We start from the raw sequence: 14,558 nt of genomic DNA, 5'->3' as shown, positions 1-14,558 counted from the left end.
TCTTTAGCATCGTTTGACAGCTGGGCATTTTAAAAATTGGGTCTGCATCATAATTTTGTTGTCTTAAAAATAGGTCTTCATTTTCATTATGTACTTACAGTATCAATCTCTTTTCCTAGGTTGTCCTCCAAAGGAGTATGGAACGAGTACAGTCCTTTATTCTAAGAAATAAATGTCGTCTCCCTCTTAATCCAAGTCTTGTGGCAAAAGATTTAAATATTAAGGTGATAAATAAAATACTTATAAGTTTTATTACATTTCAAAATAATATATAGGAAGAAGAGAAATGGGCAGGTATGCGTAAAGCAAATGAGGATAAAGCCTTTATAGGTTGGTTATAAAAGCATTTGTGGGTGTCTGGTATAAGATCCACATTTATCTCAGTACATTGTTACTAATCACCATTCCTGAAAGAAAAACAGTGTAAAATTATTTACTACCTCAAATTAAATTATTTTTTACTGTGATATAAAAGTTACATGAGAGGCATATGTTGTAACTCCAGTGGTAAAACTCCCCACTCATAGATAGGCATTTTTTCCCCTTTCTTGTGAGTATCCACATAAACTCTTCCTGGGTTTATAGCACTTTTATTTATTTATGTTTAACATATGTTTTTATTGATTTTAGAGAGAGAGGAAGTGAGAAAGAGAAACATCAATGGGCTGCCTCCTGCACACCCCCTACGGGGATAGAGCCCAGAAGTCCGGCATGTGCCCTGACCGGGAATCAAACCAGAGACCTCTCAGAGCACAGGATGATGTTCAACTACCTTAACCACACTGGCAAGAGCTCATAGCACTTTTTATTTTATTTATTTACTTATTTATTTTTGTTAATCCTCACCTGAGGATATTTTGAGAGAGTGGAAGGGGAGCGGGGAGGGAGGGAGAGAGAGAGAGCAACGTGAGAGAGAAAATGATCAGTTGCCTTCCGCACTTACCCGACTGGGGATCAAATTTGCAACCTAGGTATGTGCCCTGACTGGGAATCGATTCCGCAACCTTTTAGTGTACCAACTGAGCTCTTGGCCAGGGCTGACTCAAGCTTTTAAGATTTTGCTTCTCTGCCCAAAGAGTAGTAGATGATATTTTATTCATATATGCTGTCTTTAAATTTCAAAAAGTATTTTTATATACCTCTTTTCTGCCTGATTATCTAAAAAGCAGTGTTCCTGTGTTACTTCATTTGTCATAATTCAGAGAAGTAAAAAGAGAAATGCCTAGGACGAAAAACAAAACAAAACACCTTAAACCCATTTTTATTTCAGTATTAAATTTCTAATACTTACTGTGTTATATTTGCAGTCGTGCTCCTTCTTCAGTTCTAATGCTGTGCCCCTAAAGGTCGCAATGGTGAATGCTGATCCAATGGGGGAAGAAATTAATGTCATGTTTAAGGTGAGCAAAATAAGATTATTTTTAAATGGTAATTTAAAAATTCTTTTATCAAATTCCATTTCCAAAATTACAAAAGTAATTTTATTTAATATTTAATTAAATTGAATAATTATGTGAAAGGTTATCACTGACATAAACTGTTCCCAAACAGATTTGGGAGTAAATGCAACTATGGTCTAGAGTTACTTCCATGCTGGTTGAACATATCCTAACTCCAGGCAGTGCTTTTCACGCAGACTATGTGAATGATACCCCCTAGAGTTGTGCAGTAGTGTAAAGCTGCAAAACCATGAACAATGGAGCTGGTTTTTGGAAACATATAACTTACCTGTGGAAGCAGCAGGAGTGGGGTATTACTGCATAATCTATTATCAGTCAAATTTCTTCATAATTAGTATATTTTGAATAAAGAATGGAGAGTTTTAGTTAATTCAGTGAGTTTGATTAGTGGAGGTTCATAAAGATAGATTCTCTTGAACCTCCTTTGATATATATAGCAACTTTCCAAATGTCAGGTCTGGTTTTGGACTCTGTCTTATTTCATTAATGTATTTGCCTTTTCCTAAAATTGTGCCATCTGAATACAGAAATTTTATATGCTAATCTCAAAAATATATTCATCATTATGTGTTTTTAAGTTATTGTGTCCAGTATAAAAAAGAAAATGAAAACTTGATGTGATTCCAGTTAGAGTTAATTTATTTTGGGAGGGTTAACTATTTTATTTAAAGTAAACTATTTTGAGATAATTATAGATTCATAGTTTATTATAAGAAATTATACTGAGATCCTGTGTACCTTTTACCCAGTTTCCTCCAATCATGACATCTTGCAAAAGTTGTACAATATCACAATCAGGATATTGGCATTGATAGTCAGGATATGGAATATTTAGATCATCACAAAGGTCCCTCATATTATGCTTTTAAAAAATTGAATATAATTCACAAGCCATAAAACCCAACCTTTTATTTTTTAGTTTTTTTAAATCCTCACCCAAGGATATTTTTTCCATTGCTTTTCAGAGAGAGTGGAAGGGGGAGAGAGAGATAGAAACATCGATGTGAAAGAGACACGTCAATTGGTTGCCTCCCACTTGCTCACCTACCGGGGCCGGGGAATGAGCCTGCAACCAAGGTGTGCTTTTGGCCAGAATCAGACCTGGCTCACCTTCAGTCCGTGGGCTAATGTTCTAACCACTGAGCCAAACTGGCTAGGGCTAAAACCCAACCTTTTAAAGTGTACAGTTCAGGAAACAGACATGAAGAGGTTAAGTAAATGTCTCTAGAATGCTGCAGAAAAATGAAAAGGCAGTTCTCTTAATTTCATTCTTCATCTTTTCACTATTCTCATACTCATATATAGTATATAAGTCTTTTGGAAAGGTACAAGTTTCATTTTGTTTTCCTGATTTTAAGGTTGGTGAAGATCTTCGGCAGGATATGTTAGCTTTACAGATGATAAAGATTATGGACAAAATCTGGCTTAAAGAAGGACTGGATCTCAGGATGGTGATTTTCAGATGTCTCTCAACTGGCAGAGATCGAGGTAAACTTGTTAGCTGTGTCTTGGTGTTTTTTTGTTTTCTTCATGAACTTAGCTCAGTGTAACTGCCCTGAGGATCTTGATGCTGATACACTATGATCTCAGTTATTTCTTATTTTAATTTAATGTTGCTTTATTGATTCATTTGCTCATGATTAAATAACTCAATGAGCTGCCCTATTAAATGTTTTCCAGTAACCAGAGAGAGGTGTTTATTAATTTACCCAACAAGGACCTTATGGTCTTTAGCTTTTGACTTATAATTAAGGCCATCTCTAAGACAAACCAACTTTGATTTCATTACTACAGAATGAAATAATGGTTACACAGTTTTTTTTATTAAGAACAAACTTCATCTTATTATTTATTGAATCCTTTTTTCCTTTCCACATATGTTAAGTGTGAATAATAGTAGTACTACACTCATAGAAACATTGTGACAATTGAGATAATGAATGTAAAATGCCTTACTATCTGATACATATGAGATGCTCAGTGAATCACAACCATTATCATTATTTTTACTCAGCGAATGTTTGTTGCATATCTACCATCTGCAGAATGCTAATAGCATTCAGTGCTTATATTTTAGAGGCAAGCAATTGAAGACTTATGCAAGTAATTAGAAAATGCTTTGGTAAGCAAAAAGGTCTAAGAATAATTTCAAAGGCAATGCTGTTGCTTTTAAAGGAGAGAAAGATCACTTATGGTTAGTGGAAATGAGAAATGCTTTACAGATTCTAATCATAGACACTAGGTAGTCACCTAAAAGATTATCTTATCTAATCATCCTTCTAATATTTGCCATTCAATTTATGCTTAAATGCCTACAGTGAAGAGAATTCACTGTATTTCAAGTTAGTCCAATATGTCCTGGATAGCTCTCATAGCTGGAAAGTTCTTTCTTGTATTTAGATGAACGGAAACTGACTCCTGGTTTCCTCTAACCGTAGGTTCCAGTTCTATTCATAGGCTATCATATAATTTCAAATCCTTCTTCATGATGACCTATTGTGAATCCTGAGTTTCGAATTCTTCAGTGATTTGTCATATGTTACTTTTTTTTTTTAAAGGTGTTTTTGCTATAATGTGAATTTTTAAAAATCTTCACCCAAGGATATGTTTATTGATTTTTAAAGAGAGAGAGAAAAGAACCATCAATGTGAGAGAGAAACTATCAGTTGCCTCCCATACTCTCCCTGACCAGGGATCAAACCTGAAACCTAGGTATGTGCCCAGACCGTGAGTCGAACCTGAAACCTTTTGGTGTCCAGGATGACACCGACTGAGCTGTCATATGTGACTTTAAATTACTTCATCACATCATTGTTTTCTTTGTAAAGGGCTCAAGTGATTGATTTATAGTTTCTAAGAATGACACCTAGATTTCATAGTATGCAGAAGGGTGGGCAAAGTATCACATATATGGAGCTTATTAACTAGTAAAACCATCTTGCTAGCTCCTGTTAAACCATGTCTTAGCCATTCTGTACTTGTGCATTTTGATTCTTAGACCCAAGTGTACGACCTTCACTGTTAACTTTCTTAGTATATTTGATCTATTACTTTTCAGCCTGTTGGATTCTTTTTAAAATCTGAGTTTTATCTGTCATTGAACCTCTTAACTTGTGTCATGAACAGATTTGAGAACATATATTCTGTAGCTTCTGCTAAGTCATTGAAAAACATGTTTACTCAGAAAGGGCCAAGTACCAAACCTGTGGCAAAGTCTCCCTTCAAGTGATTGCTCAATCTTTGTGTATTGTATTTTACTTGGTTACTCACCTATTTCATTATGCTATCAACCACTCCACGTTTCGCCATTTTGTCCATCAGGGCAACATGAGAGCCTTGTAACTTTACTCCCTCAGGTTAGGATGTACAAAATTTTATCTTGTCAAAAAGGAAATCTATTCAATTCAAGAATTCTTTTTTTTTTTTTTTAAATCCTCAACTGAGGATATTTTTTCCATCGCTTTTCAGAAAGAGTGGAAGGGTGAGAGAGACGTGTTGATTGGTTGCCTCCTGCACACGCCCTGACCAGAGCTGGGGATTGAGTCTGCAACCAAGTTACATGCCCTTGACCGGAATCAAACCCAATACCCTTCCTTGGGCCAATGCTCTAACCACTGAGCAAAACCTGCCAGGGCCAATTTAAGAACTCTTGCTGGTGGTTTTTCATATGTCTCGTGAGATGGAAGTTTTATCAAGTAAGATTCCTCAACAATAGCCTGCCATCTCATTAGATTAGTTTTTCTGTCACACACTTATTGCATGTAGTCGAATGTCTCTTTTATGGAATTCCATGTAATTTTGGAGACAATCAGATTGCTCGTTTTTATGTTGTTTCTAACTAATGATTGGGTGCTTACTCTGTGTCCTGCGCTGTGCTAAGCTTGTGTGTGTGTGTGTGTGTGTGTGTGTGTGTGTGTGTGTGCTTTTATTGATCTGAAAGAGAGAGAAACATTGATGTGAGAGAAACACTGATCTGCCGCCTCTTGCACACACCCTACCGGGGATTGAGCCCAAAAACCTAGGCATGTGCCCTGACTGGAAATCAAATTGGTGACCTCCTGGTGCCTGGGATGGTGCTCAACCAAGTGAGCCACACTGGCCAGGGCTGTGCTGAGCTTTTTACCTGTGTTATTTAGCAGTATCCTTACATTTCAAATAAAGAAATCATATCCACATTCTCTCTGAAGTTTTTAACAAGTACTGCAGTCTATAGTAATCCCTTCCTTCTCCAGACTCAGCAATTGTTAATATTCACCAGACATTTACTACATGTTTCTTATCTTCCTTACTGGATTGATTTTAAGTTCCCTCAGTTAGAGACTGCATCTTCTTCCAGAGATAATAATACTTTGTATTTCTTAGGAACTTTGGTCTACCATTTGCACATAGTAATCTGTACATATGTATGTTTGTTTATGAAATTAGAATTTTGTGTGTGTATTAACAGATTAAACGTAGTCATAGAATCAAGATGCAGGTATTAATTGAAAAAGGATGTCTCTGTGAACTATAAACCAGATGGTGCAACCAAAACAACATAAAAGATCCAAATGAATTCATTCTACCATATGTGACCAGACTCCTAGGATTACCACCTATCGCTGCATATTTTCTTTCTTCTTTTTTTTTTTTTTAAAATATATCTTCATTGATTTCAGAGAGAGGGAGGGAGAGGGGGAGAGAGAGAAACATCAATGATGACAGAGTCATCACTGATCAGCTGCCTCCTGCACGCCCCCACTGGGGATCAAGCCCACAACCTGGGCGTGTGCCCTGACTAGGAATCGAACTGTGATCTCCTGGATCCTAGGTTGATGCTCAACTGCTGAGCCACACCTGGCTGGGCTGCATACTTTCTGTGGGGGTGGTCTGGAGGCCTTGGCATGCTTGGTTACTTGCAGTTCTTTGTCCAAAGCAGGTCCCTGTATACATATCTTATTTTGATGCCAATGCATTTCCTTGATTTTTTTAAAATTTATTTTATTGTTGAAAGTATTACAGATGCTTCCGTATTTTCTTCCCTTTACCCTGCTCCCCAAAACTAATTTTTAAATTATATAGATTGTATATGCACATTGTAAAATATTTGTATGGCATATAATGAAAAGTAAATCTTAGTTTCTTCCTACACTCCCATCTTTAATCCTTGGCATTTTACTCCCGAAATATAACTATTTACATAGCCTTCTGGGAATGTTTTGTGTACATTCCAACATACATAATAGTCTTTCTTTTAAACAGAAAATGTAGAGCTCTCCATCTGGATTTTGTCTTTAAAAGCATATTTTTGAGGTCTTTCTACACAAGCACACAGAGGTATACCTCATTTTATTCCATTGTGTAGATGTCCCATAATTTGTTTGATATTTATTTTAAAGGAATTATGAATAAAACAAAAAATGATCTGCCAAGCCAGACATGCACCTTTCACCAAGCAGGACAGAATTCTTACCTGAGACGAGCGCATCACAGAGGGCAGTCCTGACCCGTTCTTCCCTCCAAAAGGGCCTCATGTGCCCTGGACCACTCTTATCTTGCCAACATACATGACTAGAAAGTGTTATGTGACAGCATGTGTCTTATAAGTAATTTTATTAAGGAGGTTCATATTATCTAATTTGTAATTAATATTGTTATTTTTGTGGGGGGAGCACATAGATGTACAGATTATAGAATCTCAACTAGTTAAATTTAAGTTTTACATTGTGGTTCCCCCCCCAAAACAATTGAATTGTTCACATTTTCTAGCATGAACTGCCAGAGTTGCTCTTTAAATAAAAAAAGATAATTGCTAGCTAGTGTCTTATGTCAAAGATTGAAAGCTATAAATTTTTCAAAAATTGATTTTGAGAGAGAGAGAGAGAAACATCGATGTGAGAGCAAAACGTTGATATGAAAGCGAAACATTGATCTGCTGCCTCCTACATGCCCTCTACCGGGGATCGAGCCCCCAGCCTGGGCATGTGCCCTGACTGGGAAATGAACCAGTGAGCTTTCAGTGCTTGGTACAATGCCCAAACAACTGAGTGACACCGGCCAGGGCTGAAAGCTTTACATTTTTTAAAGGCTTTCTTTTGGAAGATATTTTCACATAGCTTAATGTTTTGTTGTTAAGGCATGGTGGAGCTAGTTCCTGCTTCAGATACCCTCAGGAAAATCCAAGTGGAATATGGTGTGACCGGATCCTTCAAAGATAAACCGCTCGCAGAGTGGCTGAGGAAATACAATCCCTCTGAAGAGGAATATGAAAAGGTGATTAGCATCTCTCCTTATTCTAAATAACTTCGTTAAAAATGTCTTCAGTGCTTTTATTTTCCAGCTCTGGTGTCAGCCATTTAGTGTAAGTTGTGAAAACAGTATTTTTCTCCAAGTAAAGAAAAGAATATAAAAACAGAATGCATTTAATGGCAGGAATTTGAGTGAAGCCAATGCTAAATTACCCAGAACTTTCCAAACATGTATTTAGAGGCCAGCAAAACAGGTAATTTTATAATCCAAAATGATATTTCTTTCACAAAAGTCTTGGAAAAAGTTATAGAAATGAGTAGAATGGCTGCATCATGTGGTTTTTAAGAGCAAGATTATGGGCCAGACTTTCTGGGCTTGAATTCAGGTCCCAAGTCACTTACCAGCTATACAGCCTCTAGCAAATTGCTTAACCTCTTTGTGCCTCAGTGACATCTGCTATAAAATGTCATAGTATTATATTTTTATGGTATTATAGTACATATTACGGCTGTAAAAAATAGTACTATAGGTTATTATGAGAATGAAATGAATTGATATATATAAAGTGTTACATAGACTAAATTCTGTAATTGATAGCTGCTATTATTAGAGACATCAGTATTTTGTTATAGTATACTTTTGTTTTACGTAAGAGGAAAAGGAAATCTCTTAGGACTTAAGGCCTGTAATGATCCTAAATTGGTCTAAGGAAGACTCAAGAGTACTTTCAATGGTGATGTAAGATCCCAGTTTTAGTATCACATTTGCAAATAGATACGCACAAATGCTATCTGTTGACCTAAGAAAGTAAAGTAGAGGAATTTTGTTCGGTGTTTTGAAATGTTTAAAAACGTTTCCTTTTCTTACGCTGTGGTTTGGGGAAAGCAGTGCAGCAGAAGCCAATACTTGTTTATAGTAGCTGGCTTTTTTGTCATTCCAGGTAAGTTGTTTGACACAAAATAATGGTCAAGTAACATACCTTGAGTGCTTTTTATGCATTTGGCTCTTTTATGTAGGGAATATAATATAGTGGAGTCACATTGCCTGGGTTTGTTTGTTTTTAAATATATCTTTATTGATTTCAGAGAGAGAAAGGGGGAGAGAGAGAGAAAGAGAGAGAAACATCAGTGATGAGAGTCTGATCAGCTGCCTCCTGCACTCCCCGCACTGGGGATCAAGCCTGCAACCCGGGCATGTGCCCTGACTGGGAGTAGAATTAAGATCTCCTGGATCATAGGTCGATGCTCAACTTCCGAGCCACGCAGGCTGGGCATGGGTTTGTATTTTGACTCTGCCACTTAATAGTTATTTGATCTTGGGCAATTAACCTCTCTGTGTTTCAGTTTCATGTGTAAAAATGGCAATAATAGTACATATATTATTGGTTTGTTATAAGATTTTAAATGAGTTAATGTATACATCCATATATATGCATATTCACATATGTACTGTGAGTGTGGCTGGGGGGGAGAGAAACAGAGATAGAGTAGTGCAGTGCCTGGTTTGTGATAAGCGCTATGCAAACATTTGCTATTATCACCATCAGTAATGATTTCTGTGTGATTATGGAATAAAATTAACCACATGGACATGTAGAACCATATGACTTCATTCAGAAATGTAGTATCTTGAGAATAAACTAAATGCACATGCTTTGGACAAAAATATTCATTGTATACATCTGCATCTTGCTGTATCCTTCTGTATGATATTGTGTTAATAATTTAATCCTAGGACAGGCAGGACTATTATCCAGCTTTGAGAAATGTAACAGATGACAAAGAGTCACCAAATGGGCAGCAAAGTACATTAATTATATTATTGGATGGTTAAAGATATAAGCTGACTTTTTTTGCACATGCCCTCCCTATAAGCCCCCACAAAAAAATGAAACAGAAAAATATTCTTTTATTCAGCTTAATCTTTGTCTCAGTGTTACCACTTGTGGTAAGCAGCAGAGCCTGTGAAGAGCAGGGTTCCACAGACATGATACTTAAAAGATGTTCAGAGGCAGTGCATACCCTACATAGGGCCTAGTGGCATCTCTGCTTATTAAAGGACAAAACTAGAGAGAAGGGGCAGTATCCACCTTTAGGAGGGTGTTTCTGTGTTTGAATTATGAACAGGCTGTTTTGTTTTTTAAATCATAATCCAATTTATCAGTTGTTTACAAAGTGTATTACAATAGTGATTTCAAAGAGGGATGAATTACATTAATCTTTGTAACCTTGCCTCCTTTAAAAATATTTTTTCTAAAATAATTTTATATCTGTATTATAGGCTTCTGAGAATTTTATCTATTCTTGTGCTGGATGCTGTGTAGCCACCTATGTTTTAGGTATCTGTGATCGACACAATGACAATATAATGCTTCGAAGCACAGGACACATGTTTCACATTGACTTTGGGAAGTTTTTGGGCCATGCACAGATGTTTGGTAGCTTCAAAAGGTATTGACCTTGTTGTTGTTGTTGCTGAAGAAAAGAGGTGCTTCCAAGTTCACAAATTAATATCCCAAGTCTTCCCTTTTTTCTTGCTGTTCTTTACCCTGTATCTCCTTTTGAGCATAACAGGGTGAAAAAAGCCCTAAGAGATGACTTTACTTCAAGAATGAGTATGTGTGTATAACCTTTGCTGAAATGAATTAGGTGTATCTTATTTTGTCTAGCTAGTGGTACCTAATTGGAAATGTTCCCTTCTGTATAATGTCATTGAGCAAACTTTTTTTCTCTGTATGTTTGTAACTATAATTATGTTTGAGCTCTGTTTGAATGTGTGGATTTATAAATATCACCTTGAAAAACTTTTCATATATAAGTTCTATCTAAATGATGAGATTAGATGATGAGTTTCCTGAAAATGAGAATTTTTTAAGAATTAATGCAAATTCAAAACTGCCTGATACTAAGTTTCCCAACTGGAAATTGCTATGGCTCAGATAGATTAGTTCAGTAACCATATGTAATGGTAGTAGCACTCTTTGAATATCTTCTGTAAATAACACTTTGTATGTACTTTCCTTTTAAATAGGGATCGGGCTCCTTTTGTGCTGACCTCTGATATGGCATATGTCATCAATGGGGGTGAAAAGCCCACCATTCGTTTCCAGTTATTTGTGGACCTCTGCTGTCAGGCCTACAACTTGATAAGAAAGCAAACAAACCTCTTTCTTAACCTCCTTTCACTGGTAACTCTGTTCTTTTTAAGCATTTAATTTTATATTAATGTTTCTGTATTTTAATAACTAAAAACAGGATATTGTGATTTTGGAATAAAATTTACTGTAGTCTCAAATGTTAGATATATTATTACCAACATATTTAAAAAATGCTGCAATGTGAAATATGCCAGACACCATTTTTAGAAAATATTTTAAAAAAATAAATCACAAAACGGGTTACCCTGCAAGTGAGGAGTAATAGCAACTGAAAGGGACCCTGAGGTCATCTGGGATGCTGGTAGATGTATTGTGTCATAGTCTGGGTGTGCTCAGATTGTGAACACTCATTAAGCTATACACTTAAAGTTTCTGTACTTTTCTGGATGTATATTAAGTAAAAACAAGCTAAAAACCCCACTCTGATTATTTTGACTGAAATTAATATAAAAACAATACTAGACAAAATTGCCTGGCTTTTACAGCTTATATTCCATAAACTGACTTTGTGACTTCCAACAGTTGACTTCATTTTCTTCAATTTTTTTCATTAACAAGAAAATCACTTAGGTTTCTAAAACATAAACTCCTCAAAGCTGTGATTGTTTTTGTTTACTTTAGTTCTGATTACCTGGACAGCTTTTAGGGAAGAATGGGGAACAGACTTTTAAAAAAATTAACTCACAAACTTGTTTTCCTTTTCTATAGATGATTCCCTCAGGCTTACCAGAACTTACAAGTATTCAAGATTTGAAATATGTTAGAGATGCGCTTCAACCCCAAACTACAGATACAGAAGCTACAATTTTCTTTACTAGGTAAGGCATGCTTAAGTATATTAGAGAAGTCACGTACACTTTAGCTTTGATGTGTTTTCCTTAGTATTAATAAATGGTATATACCAAAATCTGATTTACAGGAAAATGGATTCACAGAATTAGCAAATAGTAGGTGGTCAAAAGTTTATTTATTGAATAAGTATAAAGGATTTGCAACATTTAAAAAAATTTATTTCTCTCAAAGCATGAGCTCAAGTTTTATTTAGTATATGATTTATTTATAAAAATCCTATTTATCAATGATTTCTGTGAAGCATATTTTCTACAGTGCCAAATACGAGGTGGTTTTTTAATCTATTTTTGAGGATTCTGCCATAACAATTTTCATGGATACCTTAACTGCAACACTGCTATAGTATTGTTATGATATGATGTAGTACTTGGAACACATTTACCAATGATTGCATTTGAACTTGTTATTGCTTTAAAGGCAAATATATTCTAAATGTCTGGTGACCAGGGTGGTCACTGACTAGTGGTACCACCGCATAATGCCATAGCGGGGTGGTAATGCACATGAGCTCATGTTCTTTTCTCTCTTTTCTCTTGCCTTCTTCCTCTCAGTAGAGAAGAGGTAGAAAACACTGGACTGAACTTCCCTAGTCTCAGGAGTCTGGGCTGAATTATTGAATTGAAGGAAGCTGACTTTTATATAGCCTTCCAAACTAATTCTGATAATTTAGGTATTGATGGTTTGGTGTTGATTTTTTAAAGAGATTTGTTAATGCTCTAAAGCAGGCATATGTTAGTCTTCTTGATCTACCATAACAAAATACCAGATATGAGGTGGCTTAAAAAACAAATTTATTTTCTCATAGTTCTGGAGGCTGGGAAGTCCAAGATCAAGGTGTCAGCTGATTTGCCTCCTGGTGAGGGCTCTAGCTTGCAGACTGCTGCCTTGCCTTCTCACTGTTTTCTCATGAAGGAGGGAGATAGAGCAAGAAGGCATGTACTTTCTTGTCTCTTCTTATGAGGAGACCAATCCTCCTGGATCAGGGCTCTACCCTTAACCTTAATTGCTAACTCTATAAAGGTCCTACCCATCAGGGCTTGAACACACAAATTTTGGGAGACACAAATGTTTAGTCCATAGCAAGGCAAAAATCTTCGTATGAGGTTCTCTCACTTCTCTTTGAATCTTTTTTTCTCTTTCTGGATTTCTTTATCCTGTTTCTGAGACTTCTTGTTTGCCCTTGCTTGCCTAAAGTGTTCTATCCAGGCCTGTCTTCTGAATTGATTCTTACCAAACTCCCCATCCTATCAAAACTTTTTCCAACTGAGGGAAATTGCGATTATATGAAGGACTCTGATATTAGATTCCATTATTTGATAGAAGAGATTTTTAAAAATTTTGAATTACTTTGGATTCTTCCTCCTATACCTGTTTAGCTGTCACTGTTCCTGTTTATTGCAAGGGGTTAAATAATGAAATCATTTTTTGGCATTATACCAGTCATCTCTAAAAGCTTTTAATTAGCATTGGATCCCAGAGGATTCAAGAAATAAAAAATCACTTGGAGACAGTGGGATGGGATGGAATAGAAACTCTTGTGCTGAAAGTTCTGTTGGGGTAAGATGTATTTTGATAGGTTTTTGGCCTACAGAACAAAGGGAATCCTTGGCAGAGTGAGAATCTGCTTACTATTTTAAAAGGAATAAAAGTATTTTTCATCTTTTTATTATGTTAAAAGAATTGAGCATGTGTTCTCATGAACATTTACTGTTAACACATTTTTGATTATTTTGTAGGCTCATTGAATCAAGCTTGGGAAGCATTGCCACAAAATTTAACTTCTTCATTCACAACCTTGCTCAGCTGCGTTTTTCTGGTCTTCCTTCCAATGATGAGCCCATCCTTTCATTTTCACCCAAAACATACTCCTTCAGGCAAGATGGTCGAATCAAGGAAGTCTCTGTTTTCACTTATCATAAGAAATACAACCCAGATAAACATTACGTAAGTTTGGTTTGATTTGTAGAGACTCATGCCTGCATTATTGTCCTTTCCTGCTTCCTTCACTGACTCTGCTGAAGTTTCAAGCATTTGTTCTTTTCATACTTCTTTCTTCCATGGATGGTCCAAAAATAAATAAATGTACTTGGAGCATCCCTAATTGTTTTTTGGTATTTATTTCTTGGTAGATTTGCTCCAAAACCATGAGGGACAAATGATATTCTTCTTTTCAGAGACAAGACTAAAAGGGTAGCGCTTTTTCTCCTTCCTTATCTTCAATTCGTTCTTAATGTCAAAGGTAAAGCTTGCTCATTGTAACAAATTCAGCCAATGTAGAAGCATATAAAGTAAAAGTCTAAGTTCTTATTCTATTCTCCAGGAATGATGAAGTATTTTCCCCCCCACACACAAACACACAGTTTGTTTTTTAAGAACAGTATCTTTAGTGTGCTTCTATCCCCCCCAATAATGTAGCATTGTCATAATTTTTGCTGTTATTTTTCACCCTTGTGCTAATATTTTTGTTGGACAATACTTTGTGGCACTGTCAGTCTTTAAATTTTTGATAAATTGATAAATTTTAGAAAGCGACTTTACTATTTAATTTTCACCTATTTTATTACTAGTAAATTTTTCTATGTTTACTGATCATTTTATCCTGACACTGTTTTATTGAGCAGTCCGTTTTTCTCCCAATGACTTATTGTGCCATCTTTAAATACACTGTTTATAGATGTATCTGATTATAAACAGAATTTATTTTTTCCTTAGATGTATCTGATTCCGTACCAGTATTTTGCTCTTTAAAGTACTGTGACTTTATAATAGTTTAAATATCCAGTAAGATAAGTTTTCCCTCATAACCCAGCTATCATAAATTTTGCCTTTTTTTCCTATTTACTCTCTTAAATGAACTTACT

At 35.8% G+C, this 14,558-nt stretch overlaps 1 protein-coding gene across 3 annotated transcripts in view; it reads left to right on the top strand.

Moving 5' to 3' along the window:
- The window catches only part of PIK3C2A (phosphatidylinositol-4-phosphate 3-kinase catalytic subunit type 2 alpha), a 78,106-nt gene that overhangs the window by 57,519 nt on the left and 6,029 nt on the right, over nt 1-14,558 (top strand). For all 3 annotated transcript variants that reach the window (XM_081153748.1, XM_081153747.1, XM_081153749.1), the window contains exons 20-27: nt 120-224; nt 1,308-1,400; nt 2,819-2,948; nt 7,576-7,712; nt 9,969-10,138; nt 10,719-10,875; nt 11,554-11,663; nt 13,434-13,641. In XM_081153748.1, the coding sequence (XP_081009874.1) occupies nt 120-224; nt 1,308-1,400; nt 2,819-2,948; nt 7,576-7,712; nt 9,969-10,138; nt 10,719-10,875; nt 11,554-11,663; nt 13,434-13,641 (1,110 nt within the window). The remainder of the gene's footprint in view (nt 1-119; nt 225-1,307; nt 1,401-2,818; nt 2,949-7,575; nt 7,713-9,968; nt 10,139-10,718; nt 10,876-11,553; nt 11,664-13,433; nt 13,642-14,558) is intronic.

The sequence above is a fragment of the Miniopterus schreibersii genome (genome assembly GCF_964146895.1).
Source record: "Miniopterus schreibersii genome assembly, chromosome: 12".
In the NCBI taxonomy this organism is placed as follows: Eukaryota; Metazoa; Chordata; class Mammalia; order Chiroptera; family Miniopteridae; genus Miniopterus; species Miniopterus schreibersii.
This window is presented reverse-complemented; position numbering and strand designations above follow the sequence as displayed.